At 33.4% G+C, this 27,189-nt stretch overlaps 1 protein-coding gene across 2 annotated transcripts; it reads right to left on the bottom strand.

Moving 5' to 3' along the window:
* Positions 1 to 8,787: 8,787 nt before the first annotated feature.
* On the bottom strand, positions 8,788 to 26,550 carry LOC141683310 (protein SEMI-ROLLED LEAF 2). Of its 2 annotated transcripts, XM_074488007.1 has the most exons (20): positions 26,382 to 26,550; positions 25,995 to 26,182; positions 25,689 to 25,763; positions 25,126 to 25,241; positions 23,522 to 23,636; positions 22,861 to 22,989; positions 22,031 to 22,078; positions 21,534 to 21,742; positions 21,259 to 21,455; positions 20,862 to 21,154; positions 17,309 to 17,458; positions 16,869 to 17,213; positions 16,617 to 16,766; positions 15,921 to 15,996; positions 15,331 to 15,458; positions 14,969 to 15,166; positions 13,859 to 13,999; positions 13,648 to 13,773; positions 13,252 to 13,458; positions 8,788 to 9,406 (listed from the first exon to the last, which is right to left on the bottom strand). In XM_074488007.1, exons 2-20 carry the CDS (start codon positions 26,127 to 26,129, stop codon positions 9,254 to 9,256), a joined length of 2,991 nt encoding a protein of 996 aa, XP_074344108.1. In that variant the 5' UTR covers positions 26,130 to 26,182; positions 26,382 to 26,550; the 3' UTR covers positions 8,788 to 9,253. The 2 variants fall into 2 exon arrangements, with proteins under 2 accessions (XP_074344108.1, XP_074344109.1); XM_074488008.1 differs by lacking the exons at positions 25,689 to 25,763; positions 25,995 to 26,182; positions 26,382 to 26,550 and having other exon boundaries at positions 25,139 to 25,231.
* Positions 26,551 to 27,189: the final 639 nt, after the last annotated feature.

The raw sequence follows: 27,189 nt of genomic DNA, 5'->3' as shown, positions 1-27,189 counted from the left end.
ATACGAGGAAGGTTGCGATGCAAGCATAGAATTCTAGTAACGATGATGTCTAGAATGAGATCCCAGGTTCGATTTTCGACATCGAGGGAGTTTCAAAGGTAATTGTGTATAAGCTAGAGGAAGTGCATGGGTCCATAGAATGATGGACGGAATAGCAAATATTTAAGCATGTGAAATGTGATGCGATAATACTCGATGTTGATATAAATACATATATGTTTTATTCTCCTATGACAAACCTCTATAGTTCAGAGGTAGATTCCAAGCCAGATATTTTATGGCAATATTTTTACATATATATACAATTCTCTTTAGTTCGCTCTTTTCTCTTCTTTTCATTTCATGTAAGCTGAGAAGAACAACCCTTCCAGAAGGGGAGGTATCGCCGAATGACTATCTATCTTTGTGATAGAAGCCTAGTAGGATACCACATGTTGTTTAATTGCTTGTCAAGTACTAAAGGCTGGCCACCTTCTGTACTAACTATGTGATATAACAAGTGTTCATGATCATAGTGATCTCTCAACAAATTCCTTTACTTCTATTTGATTGATCAAATTTTGGAAAATAGAAACAACTGAAAAAGGAGTAATAAAGTGGTGGTAGTATGCGGAATGGGAACACATTCGTGATACTAAGGTTGACGTGGTTATTAAAAGGTTATAGAATGCTAACGAGCAAAAGTATAACCAGTATAATATTAGGAACGGAAGGTAGTAGCGATTACGAACTGGAAAAGAAGGGTATTAAGAAGCAAAAGCTATAATGCTAGAAGCTATAATGAGAGTCTGTGCAATAGACTTAAAAGGAATTGGAATGATCACATAACGCGGATTGAGTTTTCTTACGACAATAGATCATATGTTAGTATTGAGATATCGCCTTATGAGATCCTTGAGGGAAGACAATGTCGATCTCCCTTATATTAGGATGAAGTTGTAGAGCGCAAGATGCTCGGACCCGCAGTAGTCCAAAGGACCAAGGATATGATAGATCTAATCAGAGGACGGCTGGTAGTAGCCCAAGATGGACATGATAAGTATGTTGATTTGACACGAAAGGATAAAGAGTATGAAATAGGGGACCTAGTAATGTTATAGGTATCCCTTGGAAAGGATTGATGAGGTTCGGAAAGAAAGGAAAGCTAAGTCTACAATTTGTTGGACCCTTGGATATATTAAGACGTTTGGGAAGTTAGCATATGAGCTAGCCCTAACCCCGAACATGTAGCAGGTCGTAACGTGTTCACGTATCAATGTTAAGGAAGTGTAATTCGGATGCCAGACAAATAGGGGCATATGAGCGCATAGACATGCAACCAGACGTAACCTATATGGAGCAACCAAGAAGGGTTATAGAGTGAAAAAGGAACAAGTGCTTAGGAGAAGGATTATCAAACTAGGCGGAGTCTGGTGGTAGGACCACAATGTGGAAAAATTGACTTGAGAGTTAGAAAGTGCAATACTAAGAAGGTATCCCTATTCATTTCTATCTGATTCCGGGACAGAATCCTTTTAAGGAGGGGAGACTGTAATAACCCCAATTTTTGGGAAAATTTTGAAACCCTTATGAATAGTGTTTTTGCTGAATGAGAAAACTTTTCATGCCACACTATGTAGGGGTTCTGATATGGATATTCTGAGATTTTATTAGTACTTTATATGGGATATAAGTGTATGTAAAGATCGTCAGAATCCAATTCCCGAACACTTGGATTTTTCCCGGAAATCCACTAGATACGGAGAGAATTGAGTATAAGGTAACAGGATAAAAAAAAAGGATTTAAATTAAAGGATTATGATAGAGGATCATAAAAAGAAATATAATGTATTGAGAAAGGTTAAGGGAACCTAAGTAATAAGATCCCGGGTATGATCCTTCAAACGATAAACGAGAACGAAAGTTAAGCGAACCGTATAACAGATCAGCGGTCATTAGGCAAATGATTAGGAAGTTAATCAAGGGGATTAGTGGGGATGATGTCATCCAACCAATAGAAAGAGGACAAGGAGGGGAGGATGACATCATGAGGATGACACAAGCATGACATGGGAAGGAAGGAGGTGTGGTTGAATGAGAACCACACAAATTCAAGGGCAACAAGGTAATTGACTAAATCAAACACAAAAACAAAGCAACCAAGCCAAGTAAAATCATTTTCATCAAAAAATCAAAAAGAACCAAGGTTTGTTCTTGAAGAAGCTCTCGGCTTTTTACTATTCAAAAGAGCAAGAAATTCAAAATCAAAGATCCAAGCTTCCTAAATTGGTGAGTTAATTCCCTAATCATCTTCATGCTTAGTTAGGGCTATATAATGAGTTTAAGCCATCAATTCCTTCTCCATCTTCTTCATTTAATCAAATAAGAAGACTATGAATAGTGTTTTCAAGTTTTTAACTTGAAGTTTTTCTTGTTTTCCTTGAAGATCCAAGCATTCCTAAGACTTCTCAAAGCTTCTTAAGGCTTCCTAGCTCCTCCCACCACTTCAAGGAAGGTATACCATCTCCAAACCCTAGATTCCTATGTATTATAAGATGATTTTGATTAGTAGGATGATATTGTAGCTTGATGTTGTGATTTAGAGTTTGGGATTTGAAATGGTATTGAATTGGAATGGTAAATGTTGTTGTTTTGATTAAAAGAACTTAAGAATGGTTAAAGTTAAGCTTAGGCATAAGTATGAATGTTAAAATTGAATTGGTTGGGGTTGTTATGATGTGATAAGGATGGATGTTGGTTGTATGTTGGATTTGAGGTTGAATTGGGAGGGTTTTGAATGGTTTAAAATATTGGAAATCGCGTAAACATAGCCGTCGTAACGTCCGATTTTCTTTAGACTGTTTTTGTGCATAACATTAGGACCCGAGAACCCCCTGCTAGATTATGACCATTGCCATGTCTAGATAGCTCATGTTACGAGCTTCGTTTTGATATGTAGTTCGTTCGATTCCGATGCACGGTTTAGGAGAAACGACCGTTTCAAGTAACGGCGTTTCGCGAACGAAACTTTTCCCCTCGCCTTACTTTGAAAAATAGGTTAAAGACCAAAAAGGGTTAATTATTGTATGAAACATTTATGGTAAGTGTGCTAGGAAGTTAGTAAGAAACTCGCGAAGGATTCGCCTTAAAACTCGTAAAGGTTAAATTATTAAAAATGGTGGAGCCGAGGGTACCCGGGTGACTTAAGCAAATCAGTAAGCGCAAAACAAGCGTTAGAGTCTAAGTTAGTTAAAGTATAGATTTACAAGTGACTTTGGTTTAATTCCAACTTACTTGTTGTTTATAGGTTACCAGACTCGTCCCGAGCCTTTTATCACCCCAAGTCGCTCAGGCAAGTTTTCTACCCGTTATACTGTTGTTGTGATGTATATATGTATATGCATTATCTTGTGATAGATGCATGTTGGTTGATTAGCAAATTTTGCGATATATTGAAGCATGCTGATATGGTATATATATGCATGCCTGTTTTGTATTCTTGCCATATATATCTGTTGGTTCAGTTAATAATACCTATGCTAGAGAATAGCGGTAATTTGCATATACCCTTAGTATAGGGACCCAAAGGTGAAAACATTTTCTAAAACCGGGAGTCGAGGATCCCGAGTAGATTTTATATATATATATATGGTTATAGTTTTCAGAACTATTAATCGAATAAGGTTTATTCTATAACTTTATTTTATTAATGAATATTACCTTGAATATTCATTCGAGGACTTATGACTCCTTTACATTATTTATTGGATATTACTTGGATATTCATTTGAGGATGTATGACTCCTTTATTTTATTTAATGAATATTATTTATAATATTCATTCGAGGTATTATGACTCAGCTTATTTTATTTATTGAATATTATTTGAATATTCATTTGAGGATCTATGACTCCGATTATTTGCTGAGATATATTCTTTATTTTATTAAAGAATAAGGTGTCGATAATCAAACTTATTTTTGATTATTCAAATAAAGATATTACTTTCGTATAAGTATATCTTTGATTATTTGCTATTCATTTCAAGTATAAGTTTTAATACTTCTACTTCAATTATTTTATAAAGATTATTCTTTATGGGAATATTATTTAAATAATAATATTCAGACATTTTCTAAATATTCTGGGGACTGATTTACTTCATTAAATCAGCTTCACTCCAAACATTCTTAAAAATGTTTTGCGAGTCTTCAAAATGATTTTTAAAAGTTAGAGCGGATCCCAAAACTCATTTTTTTAAGATCCTCCTTTCGAAGGGGATTTAAATACTCGCTCAAAACCTAAGGGATCCGGCTCTATGGTGTGTTTTATATTCGCAACGAGGTTGTTGTTTTGATAAATGAATTGATTACTTACCCAACACTCGGGAAGTAAAATTCTTGGAACAAGTTAATCCATTAACAGGCATCGCCTGGGAAATATCGGTGAGTTCTCCTTTCCAAATAGATACGACTTCTAGGTGGAGCCGTATCAACAAGTTTCTACTTGGGGAAAGTGGGGACGAGCTTTACGTTTCAGAGTCATGGATTTCATCTGAACTAGGAGTGGCGTAAGTGGCCGAGTAGCGCCGGCCCAGCCTTATTATATTGGCCCAAATGGCCTGGAAGTTCCGCTAAGGCGGTCCATTCCTTAGGAGTTCAGTGTTCGGTTGACAAGTAAATCCGACAGGTTCTCCTCTACATGTAGAAAATGGTGGGGTTGTACTACTACGACTGATCATCGTAAGTGGTCTTCCTGGCGCGGCAAACTCCCGTAATGAGTTCATCATCCAATTGGATAATTTCTGCAACACTACCCAGAGCACTTCGATAGAAAGGCTACGGTTGGGCGATTGTTGAGTGTTGGCAGGGTCAAGTTTTCAAAATGATGTTTACATCAAATGAAGTATCTCGTAACTTCATTTTATTTTGATAATATTTTAAAGATTTAATCTATTCAAATCTTGTCTTATAGTCTCATCTATGTGATGAACTTTTGAAGCTAATTATAACTTGAACGGTGGTAGTTCAAGTAGTAATTGGGAAAGATATAAGTATATTGGGGTATCTTGTAACTTCATCTTTTAAACTTATATCTAATTAATAATTGTCTTATGAATGACAAAGATTTTCAGAAAAACGTTGAGACAGGGTTAGATATATGAGATCACCTTGCAACGATATTTTTTTATACAGTTATACACTGGGACTTTGTGTATATTATGCATGGAAGAGGACTTCCAATATTTTGAAAAGTATATATGTATATATATATATACTGAATATTTTGCGACTTCATCGCATTAAGGTATCAACTTGGTTCAATTCTTTTGACCAAGACTTTCATGAGTACTAAGAGAAGGCTCATATACTATTAATCATTATACATATTATTTTGGTGGGCTTGCTGCTCACCCTTGCTTTCTTCTTTCATCACACAACAACAGATAGAAAGGATGAACAGGACCAAGCTCCCGATTCGCAAGCGATTAGGAGACGTTCCGCAGTTTTCTAGAAGCATTGATGCCGCCGTAGCTGAGGTAGGAGCTACCAATAGGCTAGGCTTTCAACTTCTAATGTACCAGATTATGTATATTTATGAATTGTAATAATGGCAAAGAAATGTAAATTTATTCAGAAAACCTTTTAAGGTGTATTGGCAGATAATTGTGGAATAAAATGACTTGTGGTTATTTTTGGATGTTCATCTTTGAGACTATAACGTGTGGTGTGTGTGTTTATTGTGGGGTCACAGTACAGAGTAGTTGAGTAATTGTTAAGATTGGGTGTTGTTAAGGAAAATGGAACTCGTGACAACCCGGATGCCCGACCCCGGATTTGGGGGTGTTACATATGTGGATAAGTGTGGGGTCATAAAGGTGTGAGTATTTATATAATGTTGTACGAGATAAGTGTTAAACGGGATTTAAGATGGTGTGGCCCCCTAGATCCCTGACCCCGGATATTGGGGCGCCACAGTATTCACCCCCACTATAGTATACTTAAAGGCCTAACAATTAGTATCAAAGCTTGTTATTGATACACAAACATTTAAGCTCCAGAAATATAATCTATAACGACTCGTATATTTTATATTATTGTAATGATGTAATTATTGAATAATTAATTAATTATATATGTGTGTTGGTTTTGGCAGCGGTGTGTTGTTTTTATTATTTATCTGCGATTTATTGGTGAATAGGTTGGAATTGTGTAATTTATTATTGAGTTATATTGTATTAATTTGCGTTTAAAAGTGATTTTATTGCATTTTGATTTTCATAAATATTTGGATTATCTCTAAAATTGATTTTATAATTTTATAATTTCAATAATTACTTTTAGCATTTTATAAAATTGAGAAAACGGTATTTCACTAATTATTTCTCTTTAAATAATTTTCTAATTGGATATATTTATAAAATCTGTATTTAATTCCAGAATTCTTCAAAAATTATGAAACCCTTATTTTACTAAGTTCATAATATTCTGAGAATTTTAAAATTATTTTGGAAATTTTTGGGATTAATTTCACCCGCGCGTTGATTCGTTTGATTGTTAAAAGCGGGTATAAATTGCGTTTCAAAATTTGTTTTAAAATTTCGAAATTTATGTTTTTATTAACTTCGGGATATTTATAAAATTTTAAGATTATTTTGGTACTATTTTGATTAATGTTTATTCGTGAATTATATATTTTAAACTGTTTAAAGCGGTGTGAATTGGATTGCAGTCAGTCAAAACAAAAATAAAACGACACGTATCCATTAAGTTGGACACGTACCGTGAGATTGTGTATCAGGAGGGTGAGTCGTTGTTGTGTTTGGGGAAAACATCAATCTTTGTCGTCTCAATCTCTCTCTCTCGATCAATCTCGACTCTCTCTCTGTTCTCTCTCTCTCGCTTCTTGTTTTTCTTGTTTTTTTATTTCCTCCTCCTTCCTCGGCTCTTCTCGGTGTCGTCTGGTTGCCGCTATTGTTCCGCCGCTACCTTTTTCCGGTGAGCTTGGTGGTTTGTTGGTTATATGTATATATATTCTCATATATGTGCGTACTTATGAATGTTGTGGTGTGTTGCTCTCCTTGTGTCCCTGAGTTCCTGTGCAGCCTTGTTTTTTTGGCCGTTTTTCTGACCGCACTGTATTTTCCAAATGTGTTTGTGTTGTGCACGTGCTTGTGCGCGTGTGCTGTTGATTTAAAAAAATTACCAATTAAAATTTGAAAAAATAATGGATTTTAAATTTTGATTTTACAGTGGAATAATTTTTAATAAGTGTGATTCTACTATGGAACCAATTTAAACTTTTTCATTAAAATTCAATTATTTTTTAAATAAAATATTGTGTAACTTCGACTTTTAACTTGGTAATTAAAAATTGTAACTATATATGATGAAAAATAAAATAAATTTTATATTTTATATTTTTAAAATAATAATTCTCCACAATTCTCTATATAAGATGGTTCTCCACGGAGTTATATATATATATAGACTAACGAGCAAATAGAAACCAATTTTAAAATAATAACTAGAAACCAAGCCACTATTTAACTTCTTTCATGTATTTATTTTTCCCTTTGTTTTTAATTTAATTTTTCCCGTTAATCGATTAACAATTTTAAAATGTACTTCAACGTATTTTTACCCATGTCCCACTCATCAATTTGCATAATATTTTTGCTATATTATAACGATCAATCAGTATTTAAACTTATCCGAATCACTAAGCTGAAATCAGTACTATCACGGAACCAGTAAATTTTAGTAATTCTGGTTGACAAAAATATTAATTTATCGTCGAAATATATCACATATGGTATTCGGGTTAGGTTCGATGGAGTCCCCTATTTTATTATTGGAGTCCTTGGAGTCCATATATGTTCTTGGAGTCCCTATTTCATTGGAGTTCTTGGATTCCATATATATTCTGCAAGTAAAATATAGTTTAAATTATTGCAAAACGTATTATTTTTCGAATAATATTCTACAAATATCACAATTTTATTGAAAACCTTGCATATTGCATAGATTTTACAAGTAGAACGTTGCAAAATATATTATTTTACAAAACATGCTTAGTTTGCAGAACATAAATGTTCATGTTGTTGAACATATATATTGTACTCGTAAATATATGAGATTTGCATGATTTTATTGGAGTAATGATATTTGCAAAACATGTTTTGCAAGATAACACGTTTTACAAGATATTTTATTTGCAGAACATAGATGGACTTCGAGGACTCCAATTAAAAGGTGGACTCCATAAAATTTTACACTATGGTATTCATACTTATAATTGGAGGATGTATAAAATATGGTCAAGTTAGATTTTAAAAATATTTCACCAATTGGAATGAAAAATTCAATTAAAAATGATGAAGCTGTGTGGGAGAATGTTTTAAAATTGGATGTAATCAACTTTTTAGTTTCTACGGTATTCTAGTTTGGTTTTTATTTGAGTAGTACTCCTTATACCATATGAAGAAACGGTGACCAAAATAACAAAGAAGCCAAAATGTATTAAACCCTTTTTAGAACATCTCTAATGGGAGAAAACCTTTAGCTAAATAAATCCAGGTGCATTTAGGTGTTGTGTATGCGGAGCTTTTGAAAAATATGTAAAAAATTTAACACTCCAACCTTCTATACCCTTCACAAAAAATATAGACAACCATTTTCCATGGGCTATATTTGGCCAATCAAAAAATCCCTTGGATATATTTTACATATTCAAAAATTATAGATAATATTATTGGACTGCATATGAAAACTTTTAGCTAAAATTTTAAAAAATAATAATAGCCCACCATTATAACTAACCATTTCATTTTTCATCATCTGAGATGCTCTTAGTCCCTGTATACCAAGAATGTGTAACAAGACCTGAGATTTGCCAAAGTTTACAAATAAAAATTCTGTAGGTATTTCCTCAAGTGCATAAATGAGAACACAACATAAAAAGGGATCCCCACACTACTTTATCTTGTATATTATATTTGCACAAACTTATAGATCGGAGTTTCTATACAACACAAAATCATACCGGACGACTCTATATGAAGGAATAGTTGACATTAAGAATGAAACAAGCTTTTTTTCCCCTCTGGATTTCATCTCCATCAACCCCCCTCCCTCCCCGCACTTCTTCAATTGTGTACTTTCACCCTCTAGAGTTTCACTTTTTGGGTCATAGGGCGTTAAGGTACACCAACAAATTGACATATTGTTACATACAGGGTATATCTGCACAATTTAGCATCCAGCTGCTCAATTTAGCATCCAGCTGCTTTTAGGAACTTGTCATAAGGGCTTGAAGGTGGTAACCTGAAAGATTGTTGCTGCACATGTTCATGCGGAAAGACAACAAGCTGATTCATTTGCTCCAAATTAGCCACTGTAGTATCCAATTCGGGAACCTTTAGGACCTGAAACAAAGTGCTAAGCGATTCAATACATGATTTTGAACAATTGAATGTAAATGAAGATATTATATTCAAAGCATATAACAAACTGAAGCAAATGTAATATGACATAACCACTTCTTTTGGTTTTATTTAAACAAAGACCTTTTCTGAAACCACTGTTACACTTATACCCCAACAACTTGTGATTTCAAAAGAAGCCCCAATACATGGGTGCCACTATGGCTCAATGGTTTCGAAAAGCTTTCCCTTCAGCTTTGGCTAGAACCTCTAAAAACCTTAAACTTCGGTCGAAAATAAAACATTAAGGTGTTTTTTGATTAGGGGGTGGTCAGGGAAAGGTTGGAAAGGCCTGAACCTCGGTTAGGGTTTTGTCGTTAACGTGGAATAACGTACTTATGGTCGTTGATGTACATTTATTTTGATAGTTGTTTATGTAGTATTAATTGCATATTATGCTCTGAAATAAATCTTATCAACCAATTATTATTCAGTTAGCATAGTAGGTGTGAGTTACAAAGAGGTAAATGACAATTTAATTTATATTAATTAGCATGAAGTAGTTTCTTAATAATTGGTGTTTCAAAAGTAGGGGGGTTAGTTTCGGAACAAGTAGTTTTCTTTGTTTATCTATACAAGTCAATCACGTAAAAGTCATTCATGTATAACATGGCAGTGGGAGGATGAGAATTGAAACATGTAATTATTATCACCAACACATAAATATATATAATATTTTCTATTACACTTGACTAGGACCTAACATCATATCAAGAGAAGATAGGCGGCACTTGCTAGAATCTTTACGTGAATGTTAGAAATTGAAGAAACCATTTCTAGGCTATCAAGAGTAAAACTTTTCAGAAGGCAAAAGCTTTAGCAACAAACAACAGTTAACACAACACGAATTTCATGACAACTGAAAAACATACTCGTCACAAATGGCAAGGTTAGTGCAGATTCAACTGAGTATTTTGATTTCAGGTTGGCCAATATTTAAAACTACTTGGGAAAACCATCTGTAGTCCAATCCGACCAAAAAGACACACAGAAAAACAAATGCCACAAATAATACTACACACACACTCCCTCCATCCCAACAGATTTGTTGACACCTTCCTTATTGGGATGTCCCATCCAATTGTTACTATTTTCCAAAATAGTAAATTATTCTTCACTAATTTCAGTAGCTCCCATTAACTTACCCATTGTTTTTTCTTTTGTCTTTACTTTTCTTAATCTCTGTACCCTACCAAATGTTAACAATTGGGTACAATAGAGGGAGAATATTTAATCATCCACGGAAGATAAAACAAAGGTAGAATTGTTTATATTGATTAAAGAGTAAATAATCCTTAAAGTACTCAGAAATAAATTAACCAGCTATGAGATTAGCTAATTTTTAAAACCAGCAGGAGACCTTTAAAAAGCCCAATCCAACTGCGGAAATATGCAAACTAGGAAAAAGAAAAATAAAAAAAACAAAAGCCATTTTAAGTGAAAAGTATAAACTTGAAAGCAAAAAAAAATAATTAATGTTTAGTAAAAAAATAAAATAAAAAATATACTTAATAATGCATGTGAAGACTTCAAAATGCATCAAAGGTGCCACATGTAGGTTCACTACAAGACCACCAAGGAGCTCAGCAATTCGTGCTCATGGATGGTGTTTCAAATGCAATGACAAATTTGTTACAGGTTATAAGTGTCGATGACCAGAATCACAACTAATGTTGCTCGAAACTTTTAATGAGATGTCTGCCAACAGAATGTGGAGTTTAAACAAAAATATTTTTCGAGAAGGATACGTAAAAAAGGAGGGTAATGATAAACCAATAATTCCTCATTCAGTTTAATACGTGTAGCTACTATGTAGTGGATGACTGTCATTAAAATTAGTGTATAGTGTTTATTTCCTTAATAATTTGTTATAACAGTGGGAATCACAAGTGCTAGTAGTAAGTGTTGAAGATTGCTTTCTATGGTCAGAAGTATAGCGGCAGGAAAAATAAAAGCAATTAATTAAGTAAAAGTGTTTAAGGTATTTAGTATTATCAGAATAATCCTCAGCTGTAGAGAGTTGTGGAAATGTAGCTTAGATCGGGTATGTTAGGAGTTATAGTTAATCTTATTTAAATCCAGGTAGCTCTAAAATGAAGGAAGCACCTATCTTTATCTGTTTTGGTTGAAGCCATCCTTTTGATATGAAGGGGCTTAAGGAAAATAAATCATGGATTCACTTAACAGTTAACAAGTCAGGAGAGTTAGAAGTCTCTTCATCAAAACTTCTGCAACAAAAGAAAGCCAAGAACGTGACCAGGGAGTTATTTCTAGCGAATAAACCTGTGACCAGATCCAATTTTAGGATCCATTATATATATAGTCTATAGCCCGTGCGATGCATGGTTGTTTATATATATATATATAGTCTATAACCCGTCCGATGCATGGTTGTTTTTATCATTATATTTCATAAATGATAATTCTAATATGTTGTTGGTAGGATCTGTACCTTGTACCCCTTCTAATAATAAATCTTAGGATTATATCTAACGATTCCCGTCAATTTGATTTGAAATAACTAACGGCTGTGGATAAGTGACTAAACTATGACTGAACAGACTACCAACGAAATTTTTAATGTTCCGTCTTTAAAAAATATAATAGTATATACATAGATATATATATTATGTGTGTATATATATAGATATATAATTTTCTATTGCTCTTGACCGGGATCTTGTGGTCATGTATAGGGCTGGTTGACACCTCCATGAGTGAAAAAGGAAACTGAGGTATGCTCGCAAATAATTTGTGTTTAAGAAGGGATTTAATATCAAAGTGGTCACTCAAGTGAAGGCCATATATCACTTTAGTTAACAAGATATCATTTGAATCACTGAATTCATAATAAATATCTCAAAATTAGTGCTCGGAATGTAAAAGTAGTGTATTATTGATATCCACACATTTTTATTGAATGCTACCTCAAACCAAATAAAAAATTATGAATTCTGGTACTTAAGATAATTTATCTAGATTTTATAAAGTCTATATAATTTTTTTTATTTAAATCAAATAATAAATAGCTAAATTTTACCTTCACTCCAGTTAACGGGATATTATTTGAATCACTGAAGTCATAATAAATATCAAATAAATATCTCAAAATTTGTGCTCAGAAAGTAAAAGTAGTATATTATTGATATCCACACATTTTTATTGAATGCTACCTCAACCGAATAAAAAATTATAAATTCTAGTATTTAAGATAATATATCTAGATTTTATAAAGTCTATATACTAATTTTTTTTATTTAAATCAAATAATAAATAGCTATATTTGACCTTCACTTTAGTTAACGGGATATCATTTGAATCATTGAAGTCATAATAAATATCAAATAAATATCTTAAAATTTGTGCTCGAAAAGTAAAAGTACTATATTATTGATATCCACACATTTTTATTGAATGCTACCTCAACCAAATAAAAAATTACGAATTCTAGTATTTAAGATAATATATCTAGATTATATAAAGTCTATATACTAATTTTTTTTATTTAAATCAAATAAAATAGCTATATTTGACTTTCACTTAAGTGACCACTTTGATATTTAATCCGTTTAAGAAGTCATATTGGTCCTATTCCCAAGATGTGGTATTTAGGGTTAAAAAGTTTAACCATCCCTTCCCTACCCTCCTTAACCTAAACTTTCGAACCCCCATTGGGCCCAATCCAAACATACCCCAAGGGGCACACAAAATTATTTACCGGGAGGTTTTTTACACCACACAAATAACTGAATTCCAATCTTTGAAGTTTCCAATGGCAGAGGTCTCACCCTATTTACCAAAGAAGGATTCCTCTTTTCAGTATCAGTTGGAGGAAGTATCGCCTTGGCTTCATGTGACGATTTGAAACTTTGAAGAGCTGACATCTTCTGCTGTTTACCTGTTACTAGGGCCTCACACTGATTCTTCACTTGATCATATGGAATGGGCGTCGAGGACATAGGAAAGCTTGCTACATGACGTGCTGTTTCCAGAACCTAGAGTTGATAGTTACACAGATTAAGTCAATCATAAAATACCAAAACAATGACGCAAATAGTTCTCTTCCAGGATTGCAACTATAGGAATTAAATAAAAAGGGAGGATTCTTCAGATTGCTGAATTCCCAATTACAAAATCCAAGACAAATTTACAACGAAAACCAGCAAAAAGAGAGGCCAACTTACCGATTCTAAGAGCTGGTTCACACTTAAAATATCAAGCGAGTTAAAAGGAAGAGATGTTTTTCGTCCTGATGAACTGCCATTAAGATCAGGAAATGCTTCTTCATCCGTTAATGCAGAGGGCATTTCCTGCAAGAAATTAATAGGGTTGCTAGATTAAATAATGTAGGGTGGAATATTAGGAGGTATGGCATTAGAAAGTTGCTTGTGTGACCTCATCAAATGCCTGAAACTCCATTCGAGCAAGTGGAGAACATGGACGTGGTGTCTCCATAAACAAGGGACCGCCCAATGGATAAGCATCATCTGGTGAAAATCCTTCTCGGAGTTGCTTTTTAATGTTTGATAACTCTTCCTGTGACGATATGTGTTTAATATATGATACAGATTTATCTGGTAATCAATTTAGCATTACAAGCAAAATTAATAAACTAAAAAGTAATACATAGACAAGATTTATATTCCTGCTACCCTTCTAATAGAACCACAAATATTAATGTCTTTGATAATGGATGTTTTTCAAGAGGACTTACTCTACCTAGTTGAAACAAGATCCTAACAATCAGACATTCCAGTTTTTAAAATGCAGTAGATTCTTTGATACAACTACCCCTAAATAATCAGACATTCCACTTTTCAAATATTAATGTACTGTTCTACTCTCATTTTAGTAATTCAATTTGTTTTCAGTTGGGCGAAGTCCAGCTTTAACCTTTTTTATAAACAAAATTGACAAAAAAAACCATCTTCATTTTTTTGAACAAATATAGTATAGCTGATACGATATACATTCGTCAAACTAGCTTCATACCATGTTGCAGTACACGGGTTTCTTGTAACATTTTATTATTTTAGCTTATGTGTTTTCTTACTCAATTATTTAATTTAAATTATATTCTTACAACTATATTTTCAATTAAATAAGATATCAGGGGTATAAATTCTCTTATATTGGTAATTATGTTATATCACATATATGACATACACATTTTGCAAAGGAGTATCCAAAAAAATCAATTTATATGGGATAAACATTTTCCAAATCAGTATTTTATTTTAGGATGCACATATAAAGATGGAGTATTTCATACAAATTGGGAAACACATTTTGTAATATGTGCATCCAAAAGCTAAAGTTGGCCATCATGTTAAAAATGGTCCTTTTTGTCGAGTTTCACTAAAATAGAGTAATTTTGGCTTTGTTTTGTTAGTTTTACTAAACAGTACCATAAAGATCAGGCATTTAAAACAAGACTCATTCGGCTAAAGTGGAACTATTATTCTATTAGATAAGAACACTCGCACAAAAGCAAGTAATTATTACCTCAGACAATTCTTTACAAGCAGTAAAGTGGGCAACTACCACTTCTTTCAAAACCTGATCTCCTGGTTCCATAGCAGAAAGGGACTTCAAAGCAGCAGTTTCATCTTCCTGTGAACCATAAGTATTCCTTGCCTCACCGGGTTGACCACATACAGCTCTAAGTTTGATATCTTCAACCAACTCAAGAAATGGATCAACCTGACAAATTTGGTGTTTCGTATGATAAATAATTAAGGCAAAACAAGACAATATAGCAATCAAATAACACAATGTCGCAAACACAGTATGCACTAGATAAAAAAATTGTAATTGATCAACGATCGTACCATCTTGCATATATAGTACAAGGGCCACGGACTTACTGTTTCACTGGTCAAAGTTGATTTCACCAGGGTTATTAGTTTTGGAAGCTTTCCCGCTCGAGCTGAGACTATAAGCATGTTCACTGCCAGATTATAAAGTGACCTTCTTCGTGATGGTTGCATACCTCCTTCAGAATTCAGTGAAAAAAATTGGTTAACTGATAGCTACACTTAAATAACAACAAAAGTTAATTTGGGATTTATTGTCTTTCTCAAGAAGAAAACTTTACAAGACTACTAAAAAGTTCAAAATTTTTAACAGTTTACCCCCCTCCCCTGTAATCACAGAAGACCTGATTGAAGAGATTTTGGAATACGAATGATGCTAGCCTGATTTCCTAAATTTATATTTTTAAACTGCACCACTCTCCAAAATCTGTTCTCCTGTTCTATACAAACTTCTAGTGATGAGCTACACAGTCACAAATTTATAATAGCTTACTTTCACATGATGTAGAATTAATAAAGCCATATCATTCGTTTAATTAACCACATTGTAGGTTGTAACAACCACATGCGGAAACAGTGATACAGCCCTAGTTAGTCATCTCAATATGATACTAGAAAGACGGGTGCTCGACAAAGCTTACCTTCTTGATCCAGAGCAACGCTCCGAAGTGAAAATGCCAACTGAAAACACCGTGCAAGAGCCTTATGACTGGAGTGCTGTGTTGAACAAGAGCAATCATTAAGTGATTAGTACCATTTCATGCTCGAAAGATGCACAAGATCAAAGTAAAAGATGCAGTAATAAGAACCAAAAACATTAAACCAAACCTTAAAGATCAGTGTATGTTAATGAATTACCCCGACAAAATTTTCTTAACATTTAAATCTGTACTATATAATGAATGAACTATTTATAGTAATTTAACGATAAAAGCATAACTTGCACTAATGAATAAAAAGCAATGCCACAATAATTTTAAAACAAAACGAGGGAAAACTCTTTAGCTACTAATTACTCTCCATTAAAGTTATATCAGTGCATATTCTATCAAAGAGTACACGGGAAAAAGCATACAAGGGATATGCAATTATGCATTTAAGAAATTGGCAGATTAAGAACCTTGCTCAGTTAAGGAATGTTAATCTAGGTGAGGAATGATGCTCATTATACAAGATACACATGCGGGAATAAAACAATAACCAAAAATTGAACCCGAATATATACTCACATATGTGCGTGTACACACACTGACACACACATGGCACACCACACCACACCACATGATCATAGACATACTCACAAACACAAAGAGACGCGGGGAGCACAGAGCACGCACCTTCGACAGCGTAAATAACAACGCAAGATGATATGTATGAGCCATTGCCTCAAAATTTTCAGGGGAGTTATCAAAGGTTGTTGCCTGAACCCAGATTGAGGAGAGTAGAAGACTCACTTGGTGACTACTCAAACGAAGGGATGTCAATTCCTAGAAAGGAACTTAAGATTAAGACATGACACTGTCGACATTACAAACTAAAAATATACTTGCAGATAACTAAAACAGTATTTAATATTTTTATCCTCATACATTGTTACCGTCAGTCAAAGCATGCTTAAAGCTATATGTTTGGCCAGGCAATGTGCTTTCCTTTTTTTGATTTAGATGCCTACCGACAGCTTCGCTATCTTCCATTGTGGCTACTACAAGTCTGGAATTTGTTTTACTTGCATCCTGAAAAGAAACACTTTCTATGCTCCCCACTGGTAGAGGCCCAAGGAGGTCTTGTGAAGGGCGTCCACCATGGACTGACCAGGGATAAGCAAGAGATGGTACTAAGACTATAGAGAAAACATGGTGTGCCCCTATGCGTGTTTCATGATCTGGATGAGCCATTGCTAAAAGCAAATGGTGAAAGAGAGCATCGGGAAAGGCCTGAAGCAGGGAAAAAAAAGCAACATTAGCGATTACCATAACTAATCACTTGATATAGCAGAGAAAGGTGTATTTAGCAAAGGTGTTTTAAATACCTTCTTGTAATACGTTACATTAGGAATAGAAGAAATAATCTGTGCAGTTCGATAAACAACATACACTGTTGTCCTAGCTAATACCCCAGTCACTGGAATGTTCTCTAGTACCACCGCCATCATATCAAGAACCGGTCCCACATCCCCAACCTGCCAATTAAATATAAATTATTGTACAATATGTACAATGAACTACTAGTGACAACATAATGCCACAAGGCTCACAACGGTAAGGCAGAAGCACACTGGTACTACTCTAAGCATAAAACTTTGACTATTTAAAAACTCTAGAAATTGAAAGAATGAGCAAGTATTTGAATTTTTGATTATGGATATAAATTCAGTAGCCAAAGAGTGGAGATGTCAACGAGTGCAGTAAACGTATATTTAAATTTCCGGCAGGACTGTGTAAAAAATCTACGTAACTATTATTATAAAATTTAAACACGGCACCTGTTCTGGAATGAACTCTCTGACAACTTGCTTATCCTTGGGTTCATAAGCTGGTTATACAACATTATTTTAAAGTTCCACTATTCTCTGTACACACATGAATTGGGAACTAATTATCAAGCGAGAAAGGAGAAGCAAGATCAAGCTCTTCACCGGCTTAAATCACCACCAACCAATCTATAATATTATATATTAGACGAAACATTAAAAGTTTGGTTGGTATGGTCCTCCCTTCAATTACATAATTGCCCTTCCTTAAAAAATTTCAATATTTTACTCAATTGCCCTTAGTTAATTATTATATAACCATTTACCTTTATAAGTAAAATACTTTGCCTTTTTTATTTATACCAACTAAAACAACTCTTTCTCTACAAATATTTTAGACAATTCTTTTTAATCTATACCCTTTTTTAAGAAAAACATGTTGCCTTTTTTTATTTTCTCCAAATAAAACAAATCTCTCTAAAAATATTATGGACAATTCTTTTTAATATATACTGATTATCTATCTATCAATCTATATCTATAATATATTATAATAGACGAAATATTAAAAATTTGGTAATCGGTCGGTACTCGCTGAAACTACATAATTGCCCAACTTAATTAATTTATTATTTTAACATAATTATCTTCTATAATATTACAAAAAAATGGATGGAAAAAAGAGAGTTTAATTGTGAATTAGATAAAATTCCTGTTCACGACTCTGAAACTAATGTTGATAAACCAAATTAACAACGAAGTTTGAACTAAACATATTTTACCCGGGAATAGTTCTCCAACATTGATAGGAAATTGTTACAGATGGGAATTGAACCTAGATTTTTGAGCGAATTTATTAAATTATCTTTTTCTAAAACCTAATTATTACAAAATATGTATTATAATATAATAAAAGATATATTTAGTTTTACTTATTCAGACATACTTACAGTTTTAACAAATATAATTAATAAAATATTAACATTAAAATAACAATTATTTAAAACAATTGTGCATCGCACGGGTTTAGATTAAACATTAAAGTGTCGGTTGTTATTTGCAGAAATTACTTAATTGCTCTCACTTAATTAATTTATTATTTTGACATAATTATCTTTATATAATATTACCGTTAAAAATTATGAAACCCCTAAAACAAAGTTATAGATAACCGGATACAGTAGTCGAGTATGAGACAGTATATGGGTAGATATAGACGGTATTCGGGTAAAATAAAATAATAGATACTACTGACAGTGTCAAAATAATTATACAATTGAACCGAGATAAAGAAAAATTAAACTAAAAAAATTTGTTGGTCGATATGACAATATCGAGCTAAAAAACAACATATTACTCACTTTTTTAACAACTATAATTAATACAATATTAAAATAAAAATAATAAAATAACAAACATTTAAAACAACCTTGCATCGACCACACCTAGAATTATACTTCATGGACTAATTAGAAAGCCTACAAGAACAACTATATCGACCACACCCAGAATCTAAGTGAATGTGTTCCTTTCACTTAGAGTATAGGTAGCTACTTAATTTTTATCATGTATTTTTGATGTATAATTACTTTTCACCCTTTATAAATCGCACACATTCACTATTCTATTATGCACTAAGCCGGGGGTCTTCACGAAAACAATGTCCCTACTCGGTAGGGGCATTGTTTGCGTACCCTCCCGACCATGCTTTGAAAGAGATATACCGGGTATGGTTGGTTTTGTTGGGTTCCTTTGACACTTTCAGTTCTATATCATATAGTATCAAAGTATCATACAGTAAACCATTACAGCAAAAGAAAGAAGCGTTCTCGCCATCAAATATCAAGATTTTATTATTTATCGCCATCAAATATCAAGATTTTATTATTTAAGTACCGTATTTGGGGTACACACGCAGCCAGCCAAGGGTAGGCTGCATCCAGCTCCAACCCAAACCCACCCCACAAAAAAGAAAAGTTAGTAATTTTTTTAGAAAAAACTTCAATTTCGCAATGTGCATAGCATTATCCTTCCGGTAGATATTTCACCTATTATTTTAGTAAAAACTAACATGTTATATTGTATATTGCAATTATAAAATCACAAAAGCTTTTATTCCTAAAAAATTAAAAACCACTGACAATAATTGATGAAGGACAATGGCTAGGGATAGGGTAAACAAGGGGATATGGGCCTATCTCTGCAGAGAATCAGCAAGAAACACAAAAATTCATAGATTTAATTCATAATATTCAACTCTATTAATAAAAAGAGATTACATGTGTTTATATAGTACTCCTATGACTTGGTGAACAAGTAACTTGGAGACTAAGTAAAATCAACGATAAAAGGAAACATATCCTTATAGTAACATGTTATATTGTATATTGCAATTATAAAATCACAAAAGCTTTTATTCCTAAAAATTAAAAACCACCGACAATAATTGATGAAGGACAAAGACTAGGGATAGGGTAAACAAGGGGATATGGGCCTATCTCTGCAGAGAATCAGCAAGAAACACAAAAATCCGCAAATTTAATTCATAATATTCAACTCTATTAATAAAAAGAGATTACATGTGTTTATATAGTACTCCTAAGACTTGGTGAACAAGTAACTTGGAGACTAAGTAAAATCAACGATAAAAGGAAACATATCCTTATAGTAATAACTCATACGTCTTAATTATCTAATATATATATATATATATTATCTAGAATATTCCTAACTAGATAATATAGGTACTAAATAAAAACATACTTACATCTAAATAATACTATAAAGTAATTAACAACTAATTTAACCATATTATGCTCCGCGTCAATTATCTAAACAAAGAACATAAAAAACGTCCTTCAGCTCAATTTCTGGACAGAGCAGTAGACCTCTGGATGAATTCAAACATCAAAATAGATAACTATCATTCCTACTATAAGTTCTGCACAAATAGAGATCAACTTGGTAATGAAGTGCAGCAAGTATAAAATAAAATTTCTTTCAACAGTAAACTATCGACTATAGAACTACTGTCTTCAACTCCATACACTTTTGGTGAATTTCAGAAAATGAATTTCACACTAATATTTGTACTATATTTACCACGACAAACCTTGTGTGAAAGCTTCAAGATGCAATTTTCCAATGCAAACTGAAGATCCGAATTACATTTATTTGAGCCATCTTCAGGATTTGATGCTTCGACTGAATGTTGAATGCATTTGCGTAAATGCTTCATTAGATCAGCTAGTGCACCAATAATCGCAACTGAGGACTGTGGCTTCACATTCTCTGCAATCTGTGTGGCAATGTTAACAATATCTATCTGCATATTGTGCTGCTTTCCAACATTCTTATGCTCCAGGTGCTTGACCAGGATCGACAAAAACAAATGAGAATTTCCTCCTAACAGTTCCATCCATAAATAAACTTTAATCAATTTAAAAGCCAAAAATATTATCATTTCATTTCAGTACTCAAATAAAAGAGAAAGAAACCCTTTTACTAACCTGATTCCTCCAACTGTGATTGCAAATATGTCAACATAGAACAAGCAATTTTTTTATCTGGGGACCAAAGGTATTCATTGTCAAAACTGTTGAAAAGAGGTTCAAGTACACGACGCACTGTTGTTGCTTCCTTTGCCAATTGAGCTATATTATGCAAGCAAATCCTAGACCAGTAAGAGGGGGTTCCAGGCATATCCCTTTAAGATGAGGAAAATTTAACATAAAAAAATCGGGACAGTAATACGTTTTAGTAAGTAAGAAATATGGGACGTTACGTCGTGGTGGCCACATCGTGTGTGGTATTGACGAGGTTCGCTGAGGATGAATTCTTCATGCCAATATTCGGGAATGATGAACCATTAATGTCCACTTTGAGCACCTCTTGCACCCACTGTTCCTGTGGTTGAGTACTATGCCCATCTTGTTTGGTAGTTTCTGGGTTCATGGAGAGATCCATGTAATTCTCCAAAGTCACTGATATAATCTATTTCAAAAATACATGCATGGATTCAAGTTGACACCAAATTCAGACATTCGTAAAATTTTCATTCCTATGTCATAATCCAGTTAAAGCTAAAACAAACTCTTACAGAATATAGTCTTGTACAGAAGAAACGAAAAGCACATATATGTATACATATGTGTGTGTCTGTGTGTGTGTATGTGCGCGCGCTAATGTGCATGTACGGGCGCATACGTGGGCATGCTCGCATGCGTGAGTATTAATACTTGAACAGAAAAGAAGAAAAAGATTACAGCAAAAAAACCTTACTTTGTCAAAGTCCATTGATATGTGAGAATGTTTCCCCATAAATTTAACCTGCAAAATCATGATAGGGAAATGAACTAGGATTTTAGTACAGATTAAGAAATTTCAAAACAAATTGCAGAATCCATATTGCACCTAAAAAGGAAAGTACTCGATGACAAAAGTTTTCATCAAATATATAAAGTTGTCGTAAAAGTTTCCATAGGTTTAAAATACAACTTTACCGGATAGGATTTAAAGTGGTTTCATTTGAACTAAATCCATAGCTTTAAAATACAGCTCTACCTGACAGGATTTAAAGTGGTATCATTTGAACTAAATATTAATGTTTATTAAAAAAATTACTATACAATTGTACAGTTAACTGAAAATATAGAACAGTATAATGAGTTGGTGTTAACTCCGAATAATGTTAGAGAAAAGGTAGGCCACTAAATTTTATAAGGATAAACAAAGAGGTCTAATTAAACTATTCCACAATGACTAGATGTTTTTTTTTAATTTCACCACTTTCAAGGATGAAAGTTTAAAGATAGGGGAGAGGTTTGTAGACATGAATCTAGTATATGTAAGAAATACTGTTTTCACTACAACATCTAAAACATGATATAGTTTAGTAAAAGCACAAGTTTAAATTAACGATTAAACTCATAATTGACATTAATTATCAAAAGTGAAATTAATCAATCTGCGCATTATAAAACTAATAAAGTACATAAATGTGCATTCACAAACAAATCTGTGTTGAAGTTGGTAAAAAAGGCCTTCATAACATTCCTGCTTTTGTAATTAATCATCAATTTAACGTGTACACAGGATGAATAAGTCGTTACCATAAAAGCTAAAGTCTGCAGTCCTGCTGACCGTAATCGTAATGTTCTGTCATCACCACCAACTTCTTGGGCCAACTGACAAAGTTTTGGGATAAGGCCTTCCAAGTTGAACATATATGTGCTATCCACCTGCATTTCTTTAACAAATAAGTTCGTTGTGTAAATAGAACGTGAATCGTATAATTGCTTCCTCTTCTTTTAAATGTAAAGGTTAAGTGCTGAAATTAAAATACTCGCGCACACATGCCTCCCCGCCAAGGCTTTCTTATTACCAAGAGGGTGAGGTACCCACTATCCTAAGCGTTGCGGATATGAATTGTGTAGTTGTCTACAGCTTATTTGTGGAATATAATTTGTTACTTTGGTCGTATTACTGTTTGGGACAAATAAATAATAAAATAGGAACAAGTCATCAATATCTCCCCTAACGCTTACAAGACATCTATGTCTTGCAAATACAAGGTAAATAGTTTGATAACCATGTTCATATATTTCTTCTTAATGTCTATACACTCCAAGTTGATGAAAGCTAGATGGTTTGATGTAATAATAAACCTTTCGTAGGGATCAATACCACAAGTTCTTTTAACACCTAGTTTGTGTACAGCCCCTGTTTTTTCATACATTTTAATCAAGATCACAAGTCTTATCACAGCATTACCTGATTGTCTACAAACTCAACAAGAATGTTGCAACCTAAAATTTGCATTTCATCTTCCCGTGTCTGTTCTAAGAGAGTTCGAACAGTTCCCAACAAACTACTAGCAAAAAGTGGCCTGCCAATAACAAAAGCCTTTATTTAATAATATTGTGTAATTGAATCTACAAAAGAAGTGATATGATTGAATGCGAAGTTGAATCATAAAGGCAATAATCCTACAGAAAAATCAAACCAGGTATTCATATGTCTAAACTTAACAAGATAAAAGTACTGGATGCATAAGTATATGCGGCTATAAGCAAAGCCAGTATTATTAATGTTATCCTAAGTTTCTATAATAATTCATAATCGAGCATGCAGATTATACCTAAGCTTGTGAATTAGGATAAAAAAAAACTGGTAAATAACATTCAGCTGACCTTATGGCTCTTCTTGGATACAAGAAAGTTATTAACCAAGTCTCAAGCTTATAATTCCTACTAATTACTGCAACTGGTTACTGGTGGCATTTTAGTGTCCTAACATAGGCATATTTTAGAGAAAAGAAAAGATAAGTACCAAGTCACACCATACAAACTTATTATACTCCTACAAAAAGTTAGTACCCGTGCTCTTTCTAGTGTTGCATTATTTTTCTAACTCTTCTAAGAGAATTGCATAAAGACATCCGGTGGGATCTAACACCAAACATCAACGTCGTGCAGTACCAAGTCCCGCCATATGAATGTTTGTGAACCTAGAAGTTGAAAGGCTAGATATGAAACTTAGTAAAGTGGTTCCTTTGAAGATGTTTACAAATAAGAGGCATAAAAAATTTGTAATTACAATCTCAGGACTTAGGTTAAACATATGTTATCAACATTTAAATAGTTGGGTGTCATTTTGGAGTTGCACTAAAACAAAAAGGTTTCTCCCAAACCCAGGGACGAGGCCTGGAGTGAGGTGCGCATCTCATACAGAATTGAGATGGCTAATTTAGTCATATTGGAATTAGTTTCAAAATGGCGTGCTTCGTCTGGGCCTCAGCTTTAAACATGCATGCCGCTTTCAAGTGGCCTCGACTCAAAACCAATGCGAATTTAGAGCACCTCGCTTAAGGGTGCTTTTTAGAACACCACTAACAATAAATCTAATGACTTACAAAATGAACCTATAATCAACCCACAATTATCAGTACATACTAATTCACTTGTAATTCCTATTCATATTATAATTCCTGGTAAACTGACAAAATATTAAAAAAAATCAAAATGTAGTTGCTATGTCAAATATATCTAGGAGAAACCCAAAACAATATACATATCACGATCATTACATCTTAATAATTTATAATAGGCAACTCCAAAACAATGTAATAACAGATATCATCCACACCAACAGAAAACTTTTACACTTGTAGAAGCAGCACCCCTAATAACACAACTCTTAAAGAAAAAGTAAGAACGAAATAACCTTGTTGCAAATGGTATTTACAAACAGATTAATGTTCTCTATTTATATTTTGATAGCACGATGGGTATGGAGCATATATTCTCACAGGGGGGAGGGTATATCTTCAATCAGAAACGGAAATGATCATATTCACTTGACGTATTTGAACTTACATCTGTTCCTTACATGTAGAGAGCAACTTCCTGTAAATATGCAACACAACTTTTACAGAACCAAAGTGCTCATTCCGCAAATCCTTGTAAAATCTTTGCTCCAAATATTCAGTAATCTGTAGAAGAGAAAAATGCAAACTGACAACAGAACCTATATATACGATAAACTCATCTAAAATGCCTTAAATTTGCAAAACTTAGCTGACTTTGAATATTTTAAAAAAAACAAGGTACAACATTTACCATTTCAATGCGGAAACATTATTGAACAATAGATGTGATATTCTCGTAAGACTATGGAGCAAGAGTTTTCGGCAGCTTGACTGAGTTATGAGAGAGAGAGAGAGAGAGAGATTTCTAGTGGACAGGTTTCTTAGAGGGTGTTATGGTGAGAATCACAAGGTTAGCACAAACAAAACCCCAAAAGCTGTAATACAATACAGTGGATGGCTACCAATTCTAGATGCTTAAGAAAGGTCTTATTTGACATGATAGGACTACAGAATTACTATGCAGTCATAATTTACCAAAAGTAGAACGTAAAAAGAGAAGATCAGCCTTGCCTTAGGTATACGTAATGGATTCTTTGAAGCATATTCACAAAGCTTTCCAATCTTTCGGTCATTTGGCTCAGCATCCTGAAAAAAAGAATTTGATAATGTATTAGAGGCCTTGAAAGGGATACTTCTAAAACAGAAGAAGCACAGCTGAAATATTTGGAAAATGATATGGTAAGGACAACTGAAATAGGTAATTGTTGTAAGACAAGGAATTAAGTGTAACTAGGCAGTAATGCAGGCAAGAGTAGTAAAAAGTATAGGATTAAAAAGGCAAACATAGTATTAAAATAGTAATACAAAATGTATGACCTGAGATGGAGGAAAGATGTCAGCCAAAAGCTTTTTGTAGCGTTTAACGGGGTGTCTGGACCTTGCCCGAAGAGAAGGACAGAAAAAGCACATGTTGCTGCACACGGGTACAACCCGCCTGGACATAACCCCCATAGTGAGGGGGGGATGGATGGATGGATGGGAAATTTTAATTCAAGCCCCCTCCTCTGTACAACAAACAAAACAAAAAATACTTTAAAGAGTAGGTAATGGCAGTGATCACCAACAAAGGGCTACAGAAATCAAGTGTAGATTAAACTCTATATAAATAAACCATAAAATCTCAATCTCCAAATTCATCAACATACATACATAATTCAGCAAAAGAGATCTGGATCTAAAAAAACAAGCAAATGTATAAAATACCTTATTGACATTAATAAAATGACCGGGGGGGGGGGGGATGGAGAAGAGGCAGAGGCTTGAAAGTTGAAAGTAATGGGGGAGGGGGGATGACGGAGTAGGAGTAAATTGTCGTCCGGAGGTTGTTGTGTTTGTGTTGTGTTCTGATTTAGATTTACCTTTTCTCATACACCAGTTGTCAGTCACCACACCAGCATCATTAATTCCATCAATACCCACCTTTTTATTATTTTTTTTATATATATAATTTTTAAATTTATATGAATTGAAATTTGTAACGTCACCCGGGGTTTTATTTTTAATATTTTTTAAATCTATTTATGTAAAATAATTTTTTTAAGTTCCAATAATTGTTGTGAAATTAATTAATAAACTCTTCGAATGATAATGAAGTAATAAAATTTAGACATTAGATAATATTTATAATTGCAAAAGTTACCTCTCTTATTTTAGACCAACTACTTTTACAAGATAAATTATTGAACTCATTAAATGATTAAATAAAATTAATTGAAACAAATTTTAGACAATTAAATATTAAAAAATTGAAAAACTTATGCTCAGGTATAAATTTGGGTTTCATGTTCTCAGAAAAGAAGTGGGCTTAATATTTCAGACAAAAAGATTAAAATGCTACAACTTAGGTGAATTATAGAAAACTTTTTTTACACAATAATTTTTGTACTATTTTTCTTTTATGTAGTTATGTCGCCTAAGAGGATATGGAGAACAGGTGGTCCAGTGACACGTGATAGAGCAACATAAAGCTAGCCGTGACATAAAGTAGGACTGAGAAAATACACACCAACCT

The sequence above is a fragment of the Apium graveolens genome, chromosome 9 (genome assembly GCF_009905375.1).
Source record: "Apium graveolens cultivar Ventura chromosome 9, ASM990537v1, whole genome shotgun sequence".
In the NCBI taxonomy this organism is placed as follows: domain Eukaryota; kingdom Viridiplantae; phylum Streptophyta; class Magnoliopsida; order Apiales; family Apiaceae; genus Apium; species Apium graveolens.
The sequence above is the reverse complement of the archived record's forward strand: the minus strand, read 5'-3'. Positions and strand labels throughout refer to the sequence as shown.

Coding starts and splice junctions, on each gene's coding strand:
- LOC141683310 (XM_074488007.1), bottom strand. CDS start 26,129: ATGGGGGTTATGTCCAGGCGGGTTGTACCCGTGTGCAGCAACATGTGC. Junction 23,637..25,125: donor TCTACATGTAAGGAACAGAT/GTAAGTTCAAAT, acceptor TGTTATTGGCAG/GCCACTTTTTGCTAGTAGTT. Junction 17,214..17,308: donor ATGTAACGTATTACAAGAAG/GTATTTAAAACA, acceptor TCCCTGCTTCAG/GCCTTTCCCGATGCTCTCTT.